This window comes from Dama dama, chromosome 12 (genome assembly GCF_033118175.1).
Source record: "Dama dama isolate Ldn47 chromosome 12, ASM3311817v1, whole genome shotgun sequence".
Classification (NCBI taxonomy): domain Eukaryota; kingdom Metazoa; phylum Chordata; class Mammalia; order Artiodactyla; family Cervidae; genus Dama; species Dama dama.
The window spans coordinates 93,034,148-93,056,167 of record NC_083692.1 but is presented as its reverse complement, the minus strand read 5'-3'; the positions used below and the strand labels follow the sequence as shown (position 1 = coordinate 93,056,167).

The window sequence follows — 22,020 nt, the reverse complement described above, 5'->3', positions numbered from 1 at the left end:
AGTAAGTTTGGAGGCTGTAAGTCAAGAGTTCTATCTTAGCCATGACATCTTGAGTTTGCAATGCCTGTCAGACATCCAGGGAGAACTGTTGAGTAGAACATTTGGATATCTGAGTTTGGAATTTTCTTTTTAGAGTGATTAGGGCCAGAGATCCAGACTTGAGTCATTGGCCACATCACTAACCCTTTTAAAGTAAAGGACTTAGATATTCTAGACAAGAGAACAGATGAAGAGAAGGGCGCCTGGGACAAAGGCCTTTGGCACTTAAAACTTTCTGGGCAGAAAAGGAGCCAGTAAAAGGGACTTAGAAGGACTGGCCACTGGAGCAGAAAGCAAGCCCAGAGACTCTGTTTTGGGCATGTCAAGGGTGTAAAGGAGAGGGGTCAATCAGGAAATATTACTAGAGGTCAAGAGAGATAAGAATAGAGAAGTGACTATTGGATCTTATCAAGGGAGAACATTGGTGACCTTGACAAACAAAACCTCTAGTCTTTTCAGAAGGAAAGGTGTTCAAGAGAGAATAAGGAAGTGAATTCAGTGATGACAGACAATCCTGTCCAGCAGGTTTAATTGTGAAAGGGAATGGAGGAATTTGGGGCAAAGAGAGGCACTGGGAGTGCCTCTGTTATCTTTAGGATGTGGTAATGGGGGTGATCCAGAAGACAGCAGGGAGATAGTGATGGTGGGGGAGAGAGACTATATTTCTAGAAGTAGAGTTTCGGGGTCAAAAGGTATATATCATTTTGATCTTGATTAATTGCCCTCTTGAGGTGGTGCACCAGTGTCTATGACCCACACTGTTATAAGCACAATTTTCACAGTCTTAAATATTTACCATTCTAAACGTCATGCATTTTGAGTGTATTGATCATGCAGAGCTATGAGCATGTTGGGAGAAATGAAACTGTGTCTTACGCCCTTAATTGACTTTGTTCTTTGGGCATATTCTTCTTCTGCCACTCTTCACCACTCCAGCAGGGCCACTTGAAAGGTGCTGGCCTGGGAGAAACTTGGTCTCATGTCTCTCTGTATTATTTCTGAAAGGAAACCTCAATTCTTCTTCTGAGTGAGTTGCAGAAATCTTCTGTTTGATTTGGAACCTCCTTTGTTCTAGACTAGAAAGTCCTTCATCGTCCTTCTGTAGAGAATAGGAGGGCATGGCTGCAGCACCTCCAGCTGGTACCTCATAGCTTGGAGTCTGAGCCCTAGGCCCCAGCCAGCTCACCTGCAGATTAGAGATTAATTCTCCGCATCATTGCTCGAGCCTTGGCTCTTGTCTGATTGCCTTACTCCAGTTTCACCATGTAGCCTGGGGTGAATGACTTCAGTTGATACAAGAGTTTAATTAGAGCTTCTTTGTAGCACTGGCTAGCTAGACTTAATAACCTAATCCTGAGAGAGCAGTTTTAGCTAAGTCTTGTGTTCTGAGCTCAGGCACTTGGAGGGCACTTGTATTTTATTGGTGACAGACAAATTTTCGCTCCAACTAAAGACATTTTGTAGATGAGGGATTTTGTTGAAAGTATAGCTGACTTATCATAATTTATGGTTTAAAAATAATTGTGGGGCAAGGAGGAAAATGATAATATGTATTCCAATGATATATTTCAATTAATTAAAATGAATTCTTTTTTTTTTCTTTTTAAAAACTTAATAATTATAGAGAATTTTGTACCCACCCAGTTGAAAGAATTGTATAAGGAAGCTCCAGGCCCATGTATCCACTCAGCCCTAACAACCATCAATCCTTCAGTTCTACCCCATTCACTTCCCCATCCCATTTATTCTGAAGCAAACCTCAGAAATCATATTATGTCACTTGTAAATGTTTCAGTGACTCTAAAAGAAAGACTACACCAGGTCCTCGTTGCAGCATGCAGGATCTTTATTTGCAGCATGGGGGATCTAGTTCCCTGACTAGGGATTGAACCTAGGTCCCCTGCACCGGGAGCATTGAGTCAGCCACTGGACCACCAGGGAAGTCCTAACAAGGAATTTCAAAGTCATACCTTAAAAATAAGTAATTTTTAATATCAACTATCCTGTCAGTGTTTAAATTTTTATTCGTCTCAAATGTCATATTGGGGTTTTTAGTTAAAAAATAAAGACTCCAAATAAAGCTCATGCATTGTGATTGATTCATGTCTTTTAAGTCTCTTAACTTTTTTTGTTTTCTTTTTGCAATTTGTTGAAGAAACAGGTTATTTGTTGGGAGATTTTCCCATAGTCTGGATTTTGCTAATTCTAGTCCGCTGATAATTAATTTTTTAAAAAAGGTAATTGTAAATTTTAAAAATTAATTTACGTTACATGTGGCTGTGCTGGGGCCTCCTTGCTGCACACGGGCTCTCTGGTTGCAGCAGGGGGGCCACTCTCTTGGGCTGCGCGGGCTCCTCACTGCAGGGCCTCCTGTCGCGGCCAGGCTCGAGGGCCACGGCTTATTGCCTCACTGCATGTGCGATCTTCCCGGACCAGGGGTCAGATCAGTGTGCCCTGGGCTGCAGGGTGTGTTCTTAACCACGGTCCTGCCAGAGAAGTCCTTCCACTGGCAATTCAAAAGCCCTACGACAGGAGAGAAAAGGCTCTTTAACCCAAGAACTCTGATTATACATCTGCTCATTTTACACTTTATGGGAAGCGGCAGGAATTCGAAAACCCTAATCCCTTTGCTCTTATCGCTCTCTCTTCTGTGTGTGGGTCTGAATGTGCTCTTCTAAGGACGGGGAGAATGCCCCCGGCCCCCTCTGGCTGTGCCTGGAAACTCCCCTCTTGACAGGACCATCATTAACTGACTGCGTGGGCATTTCACATGGACCTTCCGCTCCCACGCGTTCATTCTGGCCTCCCCAGAATGTCCAACATTCCTTAAATCTACAGTTTGGAGGCTTTCATCATCTTTTTTCAGGTGGGCTGGAACAGTTATTTTACAAAGAGCGATGTTTCAGTTCTCAGCACCCACCCTGGAGTGTCTTCTTTCAGGAGCCTCCTGTGTGTGTTGGACTCTTTCCCCGTCCGTCTGCCCCGCCCTTTGCTTTGGGTGGTGATTCTCCAGGCCGGGAGCCATCTCGGGTCCAGGGCTGGTGCCCACGTTGCCCTGGGCTGGCTGCTGTGAGGCAGAGTCTGAGCGACTCCTGTGTCTGCTTGGGGTGGTCTTCCGCTGGCGTCTGGAGAGATGCGAGCAGAACTGAGTAAAATCTCCTGAGCAGATCTGGGGAGGCCAAGCCACACCTCGAAGGTTCTTCTGGATCGTTCAGCTTGGACAGGAATACGTAGACACCTGAGTTTCTCCAGGTGAGATGGGAATGATGCAGGAGGCCAGGATGGTCACAGGAGCCTGAAGGAAACCATCTGTGCAGGACAGGGGGCCCGTCAGAAGCCCAGGGCTCTGAGCCTCTGTCAGCTCCTCCCTCCGGCTCCTGCGTCTCTCGCTCCCCCTCTTTTTCTTCCTCTTGTGATCACAGTAATGAGGATACTTTTCACACAGGAAGCCCCATGGCAACCACCCCGTGACCTTTGCTGTCGTCCCCAACCCCCACCCAGGGACTCTCCTTCCTCAGACGTCTGGTTTCTAACTAGAGTCAGAAACCAGAATAATCTTCTACTTTTTGTTTTTTCAACCCTTAAAGCTGCCTTCCAGGGGGATGAGGTAAGAAGAACGCTCTTATCTTGATTTCAGAGGGGGTGGAGAAGACAAGCTTTCTGCAGAAACCTAATTCTGGAGCCCTGGCTGGGAATCACCTAGGTCTGAGGAAGTCTTTGCGGCTATGGAATCCAGACTCAGGGCAGGGCAGATATGGTGTTTGTTATCAGGGGAGCATGCAGACAGAGCTGCAGTTTATGACCTGGAGCCCATAAATCTCTGGGTCAATGGAATGGGCAGGAGGAACAGATTGAGACAGACCCTGTGAGCACCAGCGCCTCCTGGTGGTGAAGAGCAAGTACTCTGGAGCCGAATGAACCCGGTTCCCATTCACCAGCAAAGACTTTAGGGAAGCTACTGATTTCTCTGTGCTTCAGCTTAATAAGCCATCAAACTGGCCTAATATTTCTTCATACGGTTTTTGAGCATGAAACAAACGAATACATTTTAATTGCCTAGAATGGTGCTTGGCCAGTGTATGTGCTGACTGCTATTAACTACTATTGTGAAGTCAAAGTGGCTCAGTCGTGTCTGACTTCTTTGCGACCCCATGAACTATACAGTCCATGGAGTTCTCCAGGGTAGAATACTGGAGTGGGTAGCCTTTCCCTTCTCCAGGGGATCTTCCCAACCCAGGGATCGAACCCAGGTCTCATGCATTACACGTGGACTCTTTACCAGCTGAGCTGCAAGGGAAGCCCAACTACTATTAACTATTACTAACTAAAACTATTATTTTCTTTTAATCTAGTTCCTGTGCAGGGACAGAGGAAAGCATGAGGTGACAGGGGAGCACTAGGAGGTCTCTGATATTCTGGGGAGATTTGGGGTGTCAGGGAGGCTTCCTGGGAGGACCAGTGCCTGAGCTGAGTATTTGAGTGTCCCTGGAGCAGCGTGTTTTGTGGGGCAGCGGGGGCTGGTGAGACGTGGAGCTGGGACTTCCCCAGGAGACAGCGGGGACCCTCCCTGAGGTTAAGGGAGGCAGAGGGCCAGACGTGCATCCCAGCACCTGGCAGAGGCTGAGCCTGAAGAAAAGCAGAGAGGGTGCAGGAGGTGAGCCTAGTCTCTTAGAGTAATTCAGGCCAGAAATGGCCAGGGTCTGAATCACCATGCTAGGGTCAGAGAGGAGGGGATAAAGCCTGACCATGATTGAATGAGCAGAGGAGGGGCCAAAAAGAGTGTGACGCTCGGGCTCCTGGCTCACGCAGTTGGATGAGGAGGGGCGTTGCTGCTGGTTGAGACAGCACACAAAGGGGGGGCTGTCTGGACCCTCCAGAGGAGTGGGGGAGTCAGGACGGGAAGGGGGTCAGTTCAGTCTGGTGTGACTGAGGTATTTGATGTGCCAATAGGCTGACTAAGGGGAGACGTCCTGGGGTCAGTGCATTTATCCTTTTCTCTCTCCCACGTAGGGGCTTCCCCGGGGGCTCAGTGGTAAAGAATCTGACCCAGTGGGTCGGTCCCTGGGTCAGAACAATCCCCTGGAGAAGGAAATGGCAACAATCTCCTGTATTCCTGCCTGGGAAATCCCATGGAGAGAGGAGCCTGGCAGGACAACCGTCCCAGGTAGAATTTAAAGTGATATGCAAGGATACATAAAATAGAGGAAAATGTTAACTAAGTAGAAGCAAAAGAAAGAAAAATAAGAATGGAGTGTAAAACTGAGGAAGTTGATACAAAATATGCAGCAGAAAGCAGAAGTCATAGCTGACTAGAGTCATCTGACCTGTATTGTTTGCATTTGCCTGTGCTTTAATGTTTGTTTATTTTTGGTTGGGCTTTTTGTTTGTTGCTTTTTGGGAGTATAGTCTTAAAATCCAGGCATCCTCAAAAATTAGGATTTCTGGCTTTGTTTTAACCATATTGGAAGTTCTAGGAGCCCTGAGCCGTGTTCTAACCTGGCAACAATTATCTGGATCTAAGGAGCAGTCACTGTTCTTAAGAGGGCATGGGTTCTCCAATTTACCACAGTCCCCACCACTCCCTATTGTCTTCCCAACACTGAGGTAGAGTGTCAGTCCCATTTATCATCATGGACTATCTCTATCGAATGTGAAAAAAAAATTGATTGAGACTTCTTTTTAAATTCTCACTCTAGTTTGCCTGTTTCACTCTGTAGCTGCCTGGCTGTCAATGAAGGCTGATGCTCATGGTTTACAACAGTTGTGTATTCTGACTGGTGCCTTTGTTGTACCTGCTGTTGAATAGTTTAAACATGGTTCCTGCTGTAGGGATTTGAGTTTATGACAGGTGGTAAAGTCATGTATTTGGCCTAAGTGGCCCACAGACTTGGCACTGGGCTTTCAAGCAGTCGAAGAAAAAGAGGACATCTTACCAGCCAGCCAATTCATCTTGTCCATAAGATGATTGCTTAAGCGAATTAGGGCTCTTTTCAGCACAAGACCACACAAAAATTTCTCCTGAGAGTCTTCATAGAGAAGGAATGATGTGTTCCATCCCCAGAGTGTATACAAATCTAGGGCTCATTCTAGAAGCTTCCCTCAACTTAGTCAAGTAGCGTTTCCCCAGGCACAATTGCTTAGCAATTCTAGGGGAGGCCATTCTGATTTAGTTCAGGAACCTAATACTCTATCAAACTGACCTATTATAGGGATAATTTTAGAAAATAGAGAAAATCTGGAGAAATGGATGGACTACAAGTAATCTTTCATAGATGATCCAAAGGTGTGATGTCTGGACTTGCAGCAGCCACCTTGTAACCATGAGGGGTGAGAGCCAGCATACAGAAGATGATAAGGAGGAAAGACAAAAGGTTTCTGGTCCTTAATGACATTGTTAAAACACTGAAACAACCAACCCTTGTTGTTTGAGATAAATGACCTTATTAAACTACTTTTTTTTTAATTTTTAAATTTTTTTTCCATTTATTTTTATTAGTTGGAGGCTAATTACTTTACAATATTGTAGTGGTTTTTGCCATACATTGACATGAATCAGCCATGGATTTACATGTATTCCCCATCCTGATCCCCCCTCCCATCTCCCTCTCCACCCGATTCCTCTGGGTCTTCCCAGTACACCAGCCCTGAGCACTTGTCTCATGCATCCAACCTGGGCTGGTGATCTGTTTCACCCTTGATAGTATACATGTTTCGATGCTGTTCTCTCAGAACATCCCACCCTCGCCTTCTCCCACAGAGTCCAAAAGTCTGTTCTGTACATCTGTGTCTCTTTTTCTGTTTTGCATATAGGGTTATCATTACCATCTTTCTAAATTCCATATATATGCGTTAGTATACTGTATTGGTGTTTATCTTTCTGGCTTACTTCACTCTGTATAATGGGCTCCAGTTTTATCCATCTCATTAGAACTGATTCAAATGAATTCTTTTTAATGGCTGAGTAATATTCCATAGTGTATATGTACCACAGCTATTAAACTACTTTTATTTGGTTACTTTAATTTGCTGACACACACCATATCTAGTAAAACCAATTACCAGTTCAAGTCCAAAGAAAGAGCAATGAAATCCATAAACAATCTAATTTTTCTTCCAGGGAGTATAAGTATTGAAGAGGCAAGTAGATGAGTTGTGAACAACACTGACAAGTCACAAGAAGTTGTAGAACTACATTCTAGATGAATAGAAATAAAACCGTACTGGTATGATTCTCAAGGGCTTCCCAGGTGGCGCTAGTGGTAAAGAACCCACTTGCCAATGCAGGAGACTCAGGCTCCATCCCGGGGTCAGGAAGATCCCCTGGGGAAGGAAATGGCAACCCACTCCAGTAATCTTGCCTGGAGAATCCCATGAACAGAGGAGTCTGGTGAGCTGCAGTCCATAGGGTCACATAGAGTCAGACATGACTGAAGCGACTGAGCGTGCACGAATGATTCTCAAGGGTTTCAGATATCAGGTCGGAATTGGGGAAACAGACTTGGAAATTGGAATCATATAGTTTGTAGGTAACACCATCACAGTAGTTGGAAATGCCTAGGTTGACCACATAAAGCAATGGAGAACACCCACATTCAAAGGGCAGGCATTAAACGTTCCTGCTGAGGAAAGAACACAGAGGAAGAAGAGAGAGGTTGTAAGAAAGTCAGCATGGCAAGACACAATGGAAACCAAGAGGAAAGAATCTTTAGAAAGGTAGGAATTGGAAGCAATGTCAAGTACAGTCCAGTAATAGAAGGACTTGCATGTGAAACCTGGATTTAATATAAGGACTTGTGGATGAAACTCTTAAGAAATCTGGACCTCTACACATGCTCCTTCTGAGATGTCATTCTGCAGAGAAAAATTGCCCTGGTCTATCCCATTCTTGTTTTTCCTAAAGTCTTCCATAGAAACTTTCTAACCTAAAATTTTGAGGGAATCATAAAAATTCTGTAACACAACATAACCCCATGAGCTCTTAGGAACTTATATTCTTTGTTTAATTTCCCTGTGCTCAGTCACTTGGTCATGTCAGACTCTTTTGCGACTCTGTGAACTATAGCCCGCTAGGCTCCTTTGTGCATGGGATGTTCTAGGCAAGAGTACTGGAGTGGGTTTCCATTTCTTTCTCCAGGGGGCCATTTCCCTAGCCAATTTGAAAAAATGACTTTCTGGAAGTTGTTATCTACCCAGAAATTGAGGCAATAACATCTTTGCTTGCTAAAAGATGGACCTGTCAGGACCAGTTCCAGTTTGTCAGTTATCTTTTGATAGTTCCAATGGATGGAGCCTCCCTTGTTGTAGTTCAGTCCCTCAGTCGTGTCCGACTCTGCGACCCCGTGGACTGCAGCACGCCAGGCTTCCTTGTCCTTTGCCATCTCCTGGAGCTTACACAAACTCATGTCTGTTGAATCAGTCACGCCATCCAAACATCTCATTTTCTGTTGTCCCCTTCTCCTCCTGCCTTCTATGTTTCCCAGAATCAGAGTCTTTTCCAATGAGTTGGCTCTTTGCATCAGGTGGCCAAAGTACTGGAGCTTCAGCTTCAGCATCAGTCCTTCCAATGAATATTCAGGTTTGATTTCCCTTAGGATTGATTGGTTTGATCTCCTTGCAGTGAATGGGACTCTCAAGAGTCTTCTCCAGCACCACAGTTCAAAAACATCAATTCTTTGACTCTCATCCTTCTTTATGGTCCAACTCTCACATCCATACATGACTACTGAAAAAAACATAGCTTTGAGTAGATGGACCTTTGTTGGCAAAGTAATGTCTCTGCTTTCTAATATGCTGTCTAGGCTGGTCATAGCTTTTCTTCCAAGAAGCAGGCATCTTTTAATTTCATGGCTGCAGTCACTATCTGCAGTGATTTTGGAGCCCAAGAAAATAAATTTTTCACTGTTTCCATTGTTTCCCCATCTATTGGCCATGAAGTGAGGGGACCAAATGCCATGATCTTCATTTCTTCAATGTTGAATTTTAAGCCAGCTTTTTCACTTTCCTGTTTCACCTTCATCAAGAGGCTCTTTAGTTTCTCTTTGCTTTCTGCCATAAGGGTGGTGTCATCTGCATATCTGAGGTTATTGATATTTCTCCCAGAAATCTTGATTCCAGCTTGTGCTTCATCCAGCCCAGCATTTCTCATGATGTACTCTGCATTTAAGTTAAATAAGCAGGGTGACAATATACACCCTTGACCTACTCCTTTACCAATTTGGAACCAGCCTATTATTCCATTTCTGGTTCTAACTGTTGCTTCTTGACCTGCATACAGGCTTCTCAGGAGGCAGGTACGATGGTCTGGTATTCCCATCTCTTTAAGAATTTTCCACAGTTCGTTGTGATCTGCACAGTCAAAGGCTTTAGCATAGTCAATGAAGCAGAAGTAGATGTTTTTCTGGAATTCTCTAGATTTTTCTATGATCTAACAGATGTTGGCAATTCGATCTCTGGTTCCTCTGCCTTTTCTAAATCCACCTTGTAAGTCTGGAAGTTCTCAGTTCATGTACTATTGAAGCCTAGCTTGGAACCTCTCCGGAGGCAATCAAAACCGAGTTCTAGAAGTATGGGAAACTCAAGGGATTTCTGACAGTCACTCATTCCTTCTCAGTCTTCTGCCATCTACTCCCAGGCTTGGCACAAACTATACTAGTTATCTGCTGTTGCATAACAGTTAACCCCAATTTAGCTTGAAACAACACTTACTGACTCTCACACTTTCCGATGGACAGTAATCCGGGAGCTGTGTAGCTGTTGTCGTGGCTTGGAGTCTCCCAAGAGGTCCTGCTGCTGGAGACGTCTGGAGGCTCGCCGTGGCTGGAGGGCCGCTGTTAAGGGCGCGCGCCACACGTCTGACGGCTGGTGCTGGCTCTCGGTCAGCTCTCTGCCTCGTGGGTCTCTCCAGAAGGCTCCTTGAGTACCCTCCCAACATCGCGGCCGACCTTCCCCGGCGCCTGTGATCCAAGAGGAAGCAAGCTGAAGCCGTGGTGTCTTTTATGCCCGCGCCGTCAGTCACACACAATATCCTGTTGCTAACACAGGTCTGCTCCATTCACTGCGGGCAGGGTCTACACAGAGGTGTGAGGACCGGGGGATGAGGGTCCCTGGGGGCCATTCTGAGGGCGGGTCACCGCTGAAACTTTGCAGAGAGGGGTTGTGGTTTTAGCGGACAAGGGAAGCGTAACTGTTGGACTTGCTAATAGTTAGTCCTGACAATAGACACGGGAAAGAGGTTCAGGCCTGCGGCATGGATACATGTCACTGTCCAAACACAGTCTACCTGCTTGCTTTCGGTCTAGCCATCATGGCTAAGTTCAGACTGCCTTGTTTGGCCCCAGAATAAATTTGGGCAACTAACAAGCATTCGCATTTTCCTTCTTCACTGTCAATATGAATAACTCAGTTTCACTTTCTGTTTTCAGTGAAAGAATTTCCTTAGCTATCGTCTCCTGTGATTTATCTCAGTGTTTAACAGCCTTCAGGGTTAGGTTTTTATTTTATTTTATTTTTTTCCATTTATTTTTATTAGTTGGAGGCTAATTACTCTACAATATTGTAGTGGTTTTGGCCATACATTGACATGAATCAGCCATGGATCTACATGTGTTCCCCATCCCGACCCCCCCTCCCACCTCCCTCCCCATCCCATCCCTCTGGGTCATCCCAGTGCACCAGGCTGGAGCACTTGTCTCATGCATCCAACCTGGGCTGGCGATCTGTTTCACACTTGATAATATACAATTTATCAAGTTTCGATGCTGTTCTCTCAGATCATCCCACCCTCGCCTTCTCCCACAGAGTCCAAAACTCTGTTCTGTACATCTGTGTCTCTTTTCCTGTCTTGCATATAGGGTTATCATTACCATCCTTCTAAATTCCATATATATGTGTTAGTATACTGTATTGGTATTTATCTTTCTGGCTTACTTCACTCTGTATAATGGGCTCCAGTTTTATCCATCTTGTTAGAACTGATTCAAATGTATTCTTTTTAATGGCTGAGTAATATTCCATTGTATATATGTACCACAGCTTTCTTATCCGTTCTTCTGTTGATGGGCATCTAGGTTGCTTCCATGTCCTGGCTATTATAAACAGTGCTGCGATGAACATTGGGGTGCACATGTCTCTTTCAGATCTGGTTTCCTCGGTGTGTATGCCCAGAAGTGGGATTGCTGGGTCATATGGCAGTTCTATTTCCAGTTTTTTAGGGAATCTCCACACTGTTCTCCATAGTGGCTGTACTAGTTTGCATTCCCACCAACAGGGTTAGGTTTTTAAAATATTCTTTGGTTAAGTTGCTCTTCTTCAGTTGATTGCATCAGTGGCAGCAGCTTCTGTCAGAATTCCTCCATATACACAATGCCACTGAGTTACTTCTTTTCCTCTGAGAGATAATTCCAGTTTGGCTTACCTTTGCCTCATGCTGACTGGTGTGGGGATTGAGTGTAGGTATGTGTATGTGTACTTTTATTAAGGAGGATTTCAAATGCATAGAAAATCGGAATGTAGAATTCTCTGAAGAACTCTCACGTCCCCAGTACTCACCTTCAACAGTTCCCTGACTCAAGGCCAATCTGGTTTAATGTCTTTTCTACCCACTTCCTACCATATCACCTACCTCTCCCACACTGGATTACTTTGAAGCAAAGAGCAGAAATCTTCACATTTTGGCCAAGAAAAATAGATGTTTGACTTGTGTTAAAGAAATTCTTGCCTTTAGGATTCCTCTTCTTTTTGATTCTCAGTCATCTGTGGGTAAAAGGCAAGATAAATGCCTTTAATTCAGCAGGGAACTCAGGGGCTTAGGGACATGATTGAAGGCAGAGAGAGAGGAAATCCCCTTTCTGTAGTTGCTGGGGCAGAAACATATGACTTGCGTGGCAGGAATGTGTGGTTGGGCCTCTAAACCTGTTTTTCTGGACTGTGAGGGTAGAAATATCAATAACCTCAGATATGCAGATGACACCATTCTTATGGCAGAAGTTGAAGAGGAACTAAAGAGCCTCTTGATGAAGGTGAAAGAGGAGAGTGAAAAAGCTGGCTTGAAACTTAACATTCAAAAAACTAAGATCATGGAATCTGGTGCCATTGCTTCATGGCAAATAGATGTGGAAACAATGCAAACAGTGACAGACTATAAGAAAATAAAGTGCTCCAAAGGCCCCTCCAAAAAAGAGCTCCAAAATCACTGCAGATGGTGACTGCAGCCATGAAATTACAAGATGCTTGCTCCTTGGAAGAAAAGCTATGACCTACCTAGACAGCATATTAAAAAGCAGAGACATTACTTTGCCAGCAAATGTCCGAATAGTTAAAGCTAAGGTTTTTCCAGTAGTCATGTATGGATGTGAGAGTTGGACCATAAAGAAGGCTGAGTGCTGAAGAACTGATGCTTTTGAACTGTGGTGTTGGAGAAGATTCTTGAGAATGCCTTGGACTGCAAGGAGATCAAACCAATCAATATTAAAGGAAATCAACCTTTATTCATTGAAAGGACTGATGCTGAACCTGAAACTCCAATACTTTGGCCACCTGATGCGAAGAGGCTGACTCATTAGAAACGACCCTGATGCTAGGAAAGATTGAAGGCAGGAGGAGAAGGGGACAACAGGATGAGATGGTTGGATGGCATCACCAACTCAATGGACATGAGTTTGAGCAAGCTCCAGGAGATGGTGAAGGTCAAGGAAGCTTGGCGTGCTGCAGTCCATGGGGTCATAAAGAGTGAATGGGCTACTGAATGGACTGACTACCACCACCACCACCACAGATAAGTCCCTGAAGAAGGGCCATGGTTTACAATTTCAAGCACACTCTGGGAATTAGGGGGCTTTCCAGGTGGCACTAATGGTAAAGAATTCGCTTGCCAATGCAGGAGACGCAAGCGATGTGGTTTAGATCCCTGAATTGGGAAGAGGAGGAAGTAGCGTCTCACTCCAGTGTTCTTCCTGGGAAAATCCCATGAACAGAAGAGCCTGGTGGGCTACAGTCCATAGGGTCACAAAGAGCCGGACCCGGTTGAGCCTACAAGCAATGCCAAGGCCGTCTGGGAATTAGAGCTTCCAGATGCAGTGCTGCGATGTGACACTAGAGGGCACCATATACCAAAGGAAACATCAAGCTCTGCTAAAGCCGAGCGGAAATCACCTGGCTTTCAGACCCCGAGAGCAGAGCACACCAAGGTCATATGTATTTTGCATCTCTAGAATCAGATTATAATTACAACGTTATAATTTTCAATATTAAAAAGTTTCCCTGCCAATTGAATTTCCCAAGTAAATTATTTTTGGTTGAATATTATTTAGATATAATACTGCTGAGACCCGCATATTCTATGAGACTTAGCCATTTTAGTACATTTAAAAACTTCAGCAGCTTAACCTGAAAATAGTTCCAAATTCAAACTCTTTATATTCTCGGAAATAACTGTTGTCTGTCTCTTTGATGAAACAAATTTTGTATGTGGAATAAATGCAAATCAAATAATTCTTTGGACAATTAAACCCGACAAGGCTCAACTCTTTCGGGAGCTTGGTTTCCTTTTCTGAGGCATCTGTTCATTAATCCATCCATCAGCAAAGATTTCTTTTCTTATCTATAATGAATAAATTTATTGTCTTACAAAAATCGTTGTCTAGAAATATGGGAATACAAGAAAAGATATTTGCAGTCAGGTGTCTGGTGGTCAACAGCCAGATTTCAAAGCTTTTCCTTCATATGCTTGATGCTGTGCTAAATGCTGTGGAGTGCAAGGATGAACCAGGTATTGATTCTGCCCATTCAGTCTGGAGAGTGAGGAGCATGTGGGCAGACCAAAAAGAAAGGGGATAAAAAAGAAAAGGAGGTGCTCCAGGGGACAAGTGAGCGCAGAGGTGGGCACCTATCAGAGGAAAGGGTGAGGAGCCGGGAAGCTTGCAGGAAAACTTCTAAGAGGAGATATTTGAACGGAGCCTTGAGGAGTGACAGAATTAGCTTTCCAGGCCCTGGGCCCAGAACAGCTAAGGCAGGGAAGAAGGAGAGAGCACAGTATTTTGGTTAGTTTTTAGGCAGGTCAGATGGATGAATGCCCCGGAGTGTGGGTGTGGACTTGTGTTTTAGATTACTCTTGACAGCAGGATGAAGGAGGATAGTGAGTAGAGAGAGTGGTAAAGAAGCGATCACAGTGATGAGCCTCCAAATCACCAAGTCCTGTAGGTGGTGAAGGATGGAGAGAAATGAATGAATTCAACTGATATTTACAAACGGTGCGAGATGCTGGGTGACGGGAGCAGGTGGAGCAGGTGGGTGGGGGGAGGGTGTGGGTTTGGCTTTGGTCCTCATTGAGTTTGAGAAGCTTGTGTGACACTCTGGTAGGAACGGGGTCCAGCAGGCGGTTGGAGAGTGGTTTTGGAGATTAGTAGAGAACTCTGGGCCAAAAGATATGCTTTGGGGAGTGGCTGAAATTTTAAGTGTTACAGCACTCAGTCTGTTTTTGACCCCATGGACTGTGGCCCGCCAGGCTCCGCTGTCCATGGAATTCTCCAGGCAAGAATCCCGGAGTGGGTTACTGTTCCCTCCTCCAGGGGATCTTCCCAGCCCAGGGATCAAACCCGGGTCTCCTACATTGCAGGCAGATTCTTTACTGTCTGAGCCACCAGGGAAATGATAGGAGTGGCTGAAATTGCCGACGTTCAGGAGTCAAAGAAATTGCATTCAGAAATGAGCAGATCAGGAGAATATAGTCACAAAGCCATAGGGGAGTTCTTGGTTAGAAGACCCAACATAAAAAAGACACAGCGTTTCCTGCACAGCCCCAGTACAAATAGAAATAAGGTTTGCTGGGGCAAGGTTCTTCTCCTGTATTGACCCAGGGCCTAGCATAACATCAATATCTGAAAAATATTTCATGATTATATGTAGGGACATGCATCCCATGGAATAATACACCATCTCAGTGAAGAATGGAGTAGATCTATGTGTTGATATAGTAAGAGTTATATTAAGTTAAAAAAAAAGTACACACGTGTTAATGCTGTTATGTGTGTGTGTGTGCGCGCGCACGCTAAGTTGCTTCAGTGGTACCTGACGCTCTGTGACTCTTCAGACTGTAGCCCACAGAGTTCCTCTGTTTATGGGATTCTCCAGGAGTGAGTTGCATGCCCTCCTCCAGGGGATGGTCCCTACTCAGGAATCAAGCCTGAGTCTCTTCTGTCTCCTGCATTGGCAGGTGGGTCCTTTACCACTCGTGCCACCTGGGAAGACCATAATATCACATATAGTTATATAAGTGATAAATGTATCTTTTTTTCTGTAAGGATAATAATAGCTGATACAAACAAAGCACTCAGTATGTTCCAGGCACATGTTTAATCCTTTCTGTTGGGTAGGTACTACCGTGATCCTGTTTAAACAGATTGGGAAATGGGGACACAGAGTGTAGGATCCCACAGCTAGTCGGGGACAGAGGCGAGAGCTGGAGACAGGCAGTCCATGCTTTCCACCACCACGATCCTGCTTCTCACACAGGTAAGTGTTAATTGAGAAGGGCTCGGGTGAGACATGGTGGAGAGAAGTTTACTTTTATTTCATACTCTGGAGTATTCAGAACTCTGTTTTACCACATGCATTATTACTTTCATCATAAAAAAAGCTAACTTAAAATTACTCTTTAAAAAAATAATAAAATTACTCTTGAGAATTGAGCTTTAGGTACAAGGTGACAGCGTCTCTGGAGACTTCTCGGGAGGTCCTGTGGGCTGCCTGATGACAAGGGGGACGGGCATGGGCTGGCTGAGGACACAGTCCAACAGGCTTGTGAAAGAAGTTACAAAGGGGATAACTGGTTTGCTTTCCATATAATTCAAGTCGGGCACAGGCAGCGCTGAAAGCACAGTGGCCAGTCTCTGGCTTGGGTTTTTCCAGGGACTTTTTCTTTGGTCAGTTTCTCTCACTTGGACATTCCCCACCGTGGATTCCTGCACACATGGCTTCAAGGGCTTCCTTCCACGGATTTCTTTCTTTCTTTCCTTCTTTAATTAGGCAATACAGTCCTGTAACTGAAAAAGTTAAAAGCAGTTTGAAAGGGGTAAATGAAAATCCTACTCTCAACCTCTCCATTTCCATCTCGACCCTTGTAGCTACTGCTTTTCCTTACTTTCTTTTGTAAACTTTCAGTGATTGCTTAGGCAAACTCAAGTATATATGCACATATATATTCTTTTTTTTTTCTTTTGGCTGTGCCTGTCCGCATGTGGGAGATCTTTGTTTTCTGACCAGGAAACACGTATATATCCTTATTTTTATTTCTTTCCTACACACCCAGAGTCGCTGTTTTTTCTTTTCTAAATTGGCATGCACAGAGCTTTCTCATTTTCTCCCCCTTTCTTTAGAGCTAAATAAGTCCCTATCCATTGGAGAGTTTAAAGGGTCTTCTCTGAGTGTGTTCCCTTGACCTCATGGTTGGCCTTGCTGAGGAGTCTCCAGGTTTGAACCAGTGTTTCTTCTCTGCTCCTATATATTTAGATTTCTTTCCTATTTCCAACAACTTCCTAGCATCTGACCGCATTTGTACCCACATTCCCCTTAATGAGGGGTAACCACAGGCTCTTTACTTCTTCGCCTTCTCCTCCAGGACACACAGTGAGGGCCAGCCCTTCCCTGATGGCCCTGGGGTAGCAGCTCACACCTGTTCCTTTTCCTGGTTAAAAACGGGCTCAGAGTTATTTCCATTTGAATCTCTTGTCACTGGCAGTTTTCATCTTCTTGGAAACAGGTGTGCTGAGGTGGACCCCCCCCCCCCCACCAGGTATAAATGGTTAGAGTTTAATTGTATAAACACCTGTTGATGGAGCCCTGCGTTGGCTGAACAGGTATGAAGTTACGTGTTTCCTTTCTCCTTTTGTTTATTTTTTAACCTGTGTTTTATCACGGCTCTGAATTTGTTGTCTGATTGCTAACTTCCAAACACTCTGAACCAGCTCCATCATGGAGGAGAGGAGATTAGGGGAGGAGGAAAAAACCGACCTGCAGAGATCTCTTTAGCTTGCCCTAGAGAGGCAGAACACTTGGTTAATTGAGGATCATCCTGCTTTAACAGCCATCCCTTGGGGTGTGAACTGAGCAGGGGATGGCGATATTCTGTTTTAATGAAGGTATTGGTGTTTCTCCACCAGTTTAGCCTTCACAAGCGTTTTCTCCCCGGCTTTGGTGATCTGCCCTGGAGTGCTCCCCTCTGCTGCCCGCAGGCCCACCCAGCTGGAGCTTGCCATGGACATCAGGATTAGAACCTTCCACTGCTACTCCTGCAGGAAGGAGACAGGTTCAAGCTCAACAAGGGGAGCTGAAGATGCACCTGCAGCAAGAGCTCACGGAAGTCCTCTCGGTGAGTCCGGCCGTCCTCCCCGTTCGGTAGAGGGTAGAAGCCGTGCACGTCCAGGGTCAGCCTCTGTGAACACCGTCTGCCGCGCGCTGTCCACACCATGTAATTCCTATCGAGAGTCTAAATACAGGGGAGCAAACACTAGGACCTTTGCTGTGTCTGTGGGCACGTATCCCTTTCCATGGTGTCTCGGGGGGTAGGGTTTCCAGGTGTTGGAAATTATATTTGAGGCTTTGGTCGATTATTCAATGTGTGTGTCCTAGTACAGCTAAAGTACAGCTAGTTATACTTGGTGCTATAGTGACATGTGACATATAGTGACATATATAACCAGTGACATGACCTGGAGCTGTCTATCCAGCTGTCTGTAAATGAATAAATATGATGTTTGGGGCCAGAAATGAAGCCAGGGGTACTGCATGCTATGGTAGCAAATTTCCTGGTGAATGATAAATACTAGCAAGTTTGTCAGCCGAGAACAAGCGGATTGGAACTGAGGCAAGAGCTGTCTGGCCCGTGACCAGTGGAACAGCAGATTTACACCTCAAAACGGCCAGGAGTTGGATAAATCCACAGGTGAAACCTTTCAATGGAGTGTTAGGAGCCTACCCTGAGGAAAGTGCTCACTCTGGTGTTTTTGGAGCTTTGGAGTTTTAGTACACGTTGTAGCCTGGCGTGATGTTATCAAACGCTGTCTTAACACAGTAGTTAACTGTGTTAACTACTTAACTTAAGACAGGTAACTACTGTCTTGACACAGTAGTAATTATAACTATGACAATCTTTTATCCCCACCCTCTATGCGAAAAAAATTTAAAAGTTTTAACATACAACACCTTTTTAGTAATTTTAGGAGTCCCCAAGAACATTTTTATTTTTCAAATTCAGTTTGGCGACTGTGTCATGTAACATTTAGAATAAAAGACTCGGTAAGTGAAAATTGGCAGATTGATTTATTCAAGTGAAATTTGTGATTGTTTTTGATTGAATTGATCAGTTCAGTTTAAATGTCCAGCCGCTTAGTGGCAGCTAATAAGAGGACAATGGGGAATTCTTGGAGGAAATGAACTATACTTTGGGAAACATTTCTCATCAACCTCTAATTATAGGAAAAGTGGGTGCTGCATAGCCCCATCCTTTCTGAACCTTGCTTTCCTCAATGGGCTCCTGGCTTTCCTTTCCACCAATAAAATGGAGTCATTCCTATAAGATCTACCCTTTACTGGGTGCCTCTGTTTTGTTTTGTGATACACAAAACAGGCTGTCGGATAATATATAATATAACATGGGGGCAATACTTATACCAAAAAAGTATTCATTGTTCATCTGAAATCCACATTTGATTGGGTGTCCTGAATTTTTATTTGCTAAATCTAACAACCTGGTGCTAAGTGCTCATAAAAGTGTATTGAGATACCCCCTCGATTTGTAGGGAGATATTATTCTCCTCATTTGATGAAAAACGAAGTATTAACATGTTAAGTGATTTGCTCCAAGTCTCATCGGTAAATGGCAGTCACTCCTGCTCCCTGGTTGGCTTCAAAGCTTCCTTCTTTTCATGTCCCCCCACCCCCGCTGCTCCCCCGGTTCTGGCCCTCCACCTTGCTGTCTGGTAAATGCATTTTCAGCATCAGCAGCTCACTTTGATGAGTTACTATTTGCTCCTTTTGGTGTTTAGGTCTGAGGACTGTATGGACTGGGGGCAGAGGCCCAGGCTCACTTAGAAAGTGTGCCCAGGTTCAAACCTACCTGCAAATAGGCTCTTGGAAATTGCTTTCGATGCTAAAAATGGAAATGAAGACTTTAATGTAGATAAAAGGAAGGTGTGATTTCAGTTGTCATGAACCTCAAAACCTGGGAGTTAGAAATTTTCTTTTTCCTTTTAGTGCCAGAAGGATCCCGAGTTGGTTGATAAGATAATGCAGGACCTGGATGCCAATAAGGACAACAAAGTGGATTTTAATGAATTTGTGGTCATGGTGGCAGCTCTGACGGTTGCTTGTAATGATTACTTTGTAGAACAATTGAAGAAGAAATGAAAGTAAAGACAAGTAGTAAGATTATCTAAAGGCTGAAATATATCCATAGTTACTTATTGTTCGTCTATTTCTTCCAGAGCCATAGTCACAGTAATGCCATTTATAAGTATAATATACATGTATTATAATCAGTTGCTAGGATTATTAGGTGATGTATATGTTAATAAATTGATTTGGAATAAATATTCCAAATCTTGTATGCCCTACTTGGAATTTTCCTATGTGTATGGAATTTTCCTATTTTTATTGAAGTGTAGTTGGCTTTCAATGTTGTGATAGTTTGAGGTCTATATCAAAGTGATTCAGCTATATATATGTGTGTGTGTGTACATATATATTCAGATATATATATATATATATATATAGATACACACTTCTATATCTTTTTCAATTTTTTCCAATAAAGGTTTTACAAGATATTGAATATAGTTCCCGGTACTATACAGCAGATCCTTTTTATTTACCTATTTTTTATATAGTAGTATGTACCTATTAATCTCAGTGAAAAATGTTATATATGCTTTTTTTGTCTGTTAGAGAGCATCACAAAAATTAGCTCTTTCAAATGAGACTAGAACTTAGCAGATTTCTCACAGATGTTCATCACCCTTCAATTGTACTTTGAATTTATCCTACTAAAGAAATAAAGTGGTTCTTGCACCCTCTTGTGATTCTGCTTCAAGAGGAAGAAGCTGTGGGTCTGGAAGCAGAAAGACCGAGAAGTGGGAGGAAGTGCTGGCTTTCACAGTGAGTTAGCTCAGGGAAGGGCTAAGTCCAGGGCTAAGGTGTTCAGCCACCCTTGGGGGCTGGTGTGGAATTACTGACTTGCCCCTGGGGTCACGCAATTCTGAGGCAAGCATCTTCCGCCTTTTTCCTGGGTTTCCTCTGGGCTGAGTTTCCGTGGCCCGTGGGGAGGAGGGCTTCTTGCACCTGCTCTGGGCTCCTGTCCCTTCCCCGTCTCTGCAAAGCCCTCCCATGGGTCCTGCACCTCTCACATAAACTACTGACTCAGGATCTACTAGGGGGAAACTCCAACTGTGATGGATCCTTTGGAGAATTTAAGAAAGGGAATATGGTGTGATTATACTTTTAAGTGCTTGTCCCAGCTGTGGTGTGAAGAAAGAGCTAGAGAGAGGGTAAATGTGGAAGAGGGTGACCTTTTCGGAGGCCACGGGCTGTGTTCTGAGGGAGAGACAATGGCATCTCGGGCTGGAATCTGAGCAGGGGAGATGAAAAGAAGCAGTTTAATTTGCCATCTTTCGGAGGTGAGAGTGATAGGGCTTGCGGAGGGATTGGTAATGAGGCGTAGGAAAGAGAGCAGTCCAGGACCATAGGGTGGGCACTGCTATTGCCCATCTGATATCCACTCCACCTTTCTTCCATATGATAGAGCCCTGGTTTGTGCAGGGTAGCAATGTGCTGAGCTAGAAAGTCTTATTCCCCAGCCTCTCTTGCATCTGAAGTGGAGCTTGTAACACAGTTCTGGGCAATGAGAAATAAGCAGAGAGCTACTAGGAATTTCTGGGAATTTCTGCTATTTCCATATAGGCTGTGTGCCTTACCTTGTTCATCCTTTTCTTTCCGTTGGCATGTAGCTGTGAGGCTGGAGGTGGGGCTGCCATCTTGTGACCATGAGGACAGAGAAGAAAAAAGGAGGAGCCGGGACATTGTTGGCTGAGAGGAACCAACTAACCACACAGCCCTGGTCTGCCTGCCTCTGGTCCTCTTGTTATGTGAAAGCAAACAAAAACTGCCCCTTGGTTAAGTTGGATTCTGTTATAAACAGATAAACATAATCCCTAATATTTAGATTTTGGCTCAAGCAAATGATGCATTTTACTGAATAGGAAAGACTGGGGTAGGAGCAGCTTTGTGTGGGGACATATGGGGAATAGCTCCTTTTGAAATCCCTGTTGGACATCCAAGTGGAGGTATCACATGAGCGGTTGGATATAGGACCTAGTCCAGATCTCAGATTAAACAGGAGACTGGGAATACAGATTTTGGATCCATTAGCATCTAGATGGTGTTTAGCCACAAGATTAGGGGAGATCATTTAGGAGGAGAATGTGGATAGAGAAGAAGAAAGGTCCAACGGTTAGCTCTCAGGAAAAAGGGAAGCCAGCAAATGATACGGCAAAGTCATGGTCAGGGGGTAGAAGGAAAACCAGGTGAGTGTGGGGCTTCAGGAGCCTAGGGAAGAAAGTTTCTGGAGAAGGAAAGAGGGTGAAATCCACTGAGAGAAGGAATGAGTTGAGAACAGAGGCCTGCCCTTGACATTTGCCAGGACAGGACTCATCAGTAAACCAATGACCCTGACCACGGTGTTCTTTCCAGAGTGCCTGTCTCCCTATTTCAGGCTTCCCTGGTGGCTCAGACAAGAAAGAATCCGCGTGCAATGCAGGAGACCTGGGTTCAATCCCTGGGTCGGGGAGAGCCCCTGGAGGGCATGGCAGCCCACGCCAGTATCATTTCTTGGAAAATCCCAAGGACAGAAGAGCCTGGTGGGCTACAGTCCATGGGGATGCAAAGAGTCAGACATGACTGAGCAACTTACACTTTTATCTCCCTATCTGGCTGATG

At 44.5% G+C, this 22,020-nt stretch overlaps 2 protein-coding genes across 4 annotated transcripts in view; both read left to right on the top strand.

Moving 5' to 3' along the window:
* Positions 1-14,292: 14,292 nt before the first annotated feature.
* Positions 14,293-19,855, top strand: S100Z (S100 calcium binding protein Z). The gene is given in 4 exon segments (XM_061158330.1): positions 14,293-14,321; positions 17,193-17,327; positions 17,329-17,401; positions 19,285-19,855. Coding segments are annotated over 4 exon segments (390 nt in total). The 3' UTR covers positions 19,438-19,855.
* CRHBP (corticotropin releasing hormone binding protein) overlaps positions 17,275-22,020 on the top strand; it is a 61,907-nt gene continuing 57,161 nt past the window's right edge. For all 3 annotated transcript variants that reach the window (XR_009695199.1, XM_061158138.1, XM_061158137.1), the window contains exon 1: positions 17,275-17,401. The gene's annotated coding sequence lies outside the window, so the exon portion shown is untranslated. The remainder of the gene's footprint in view (positions 17,402-22,020) is intronic.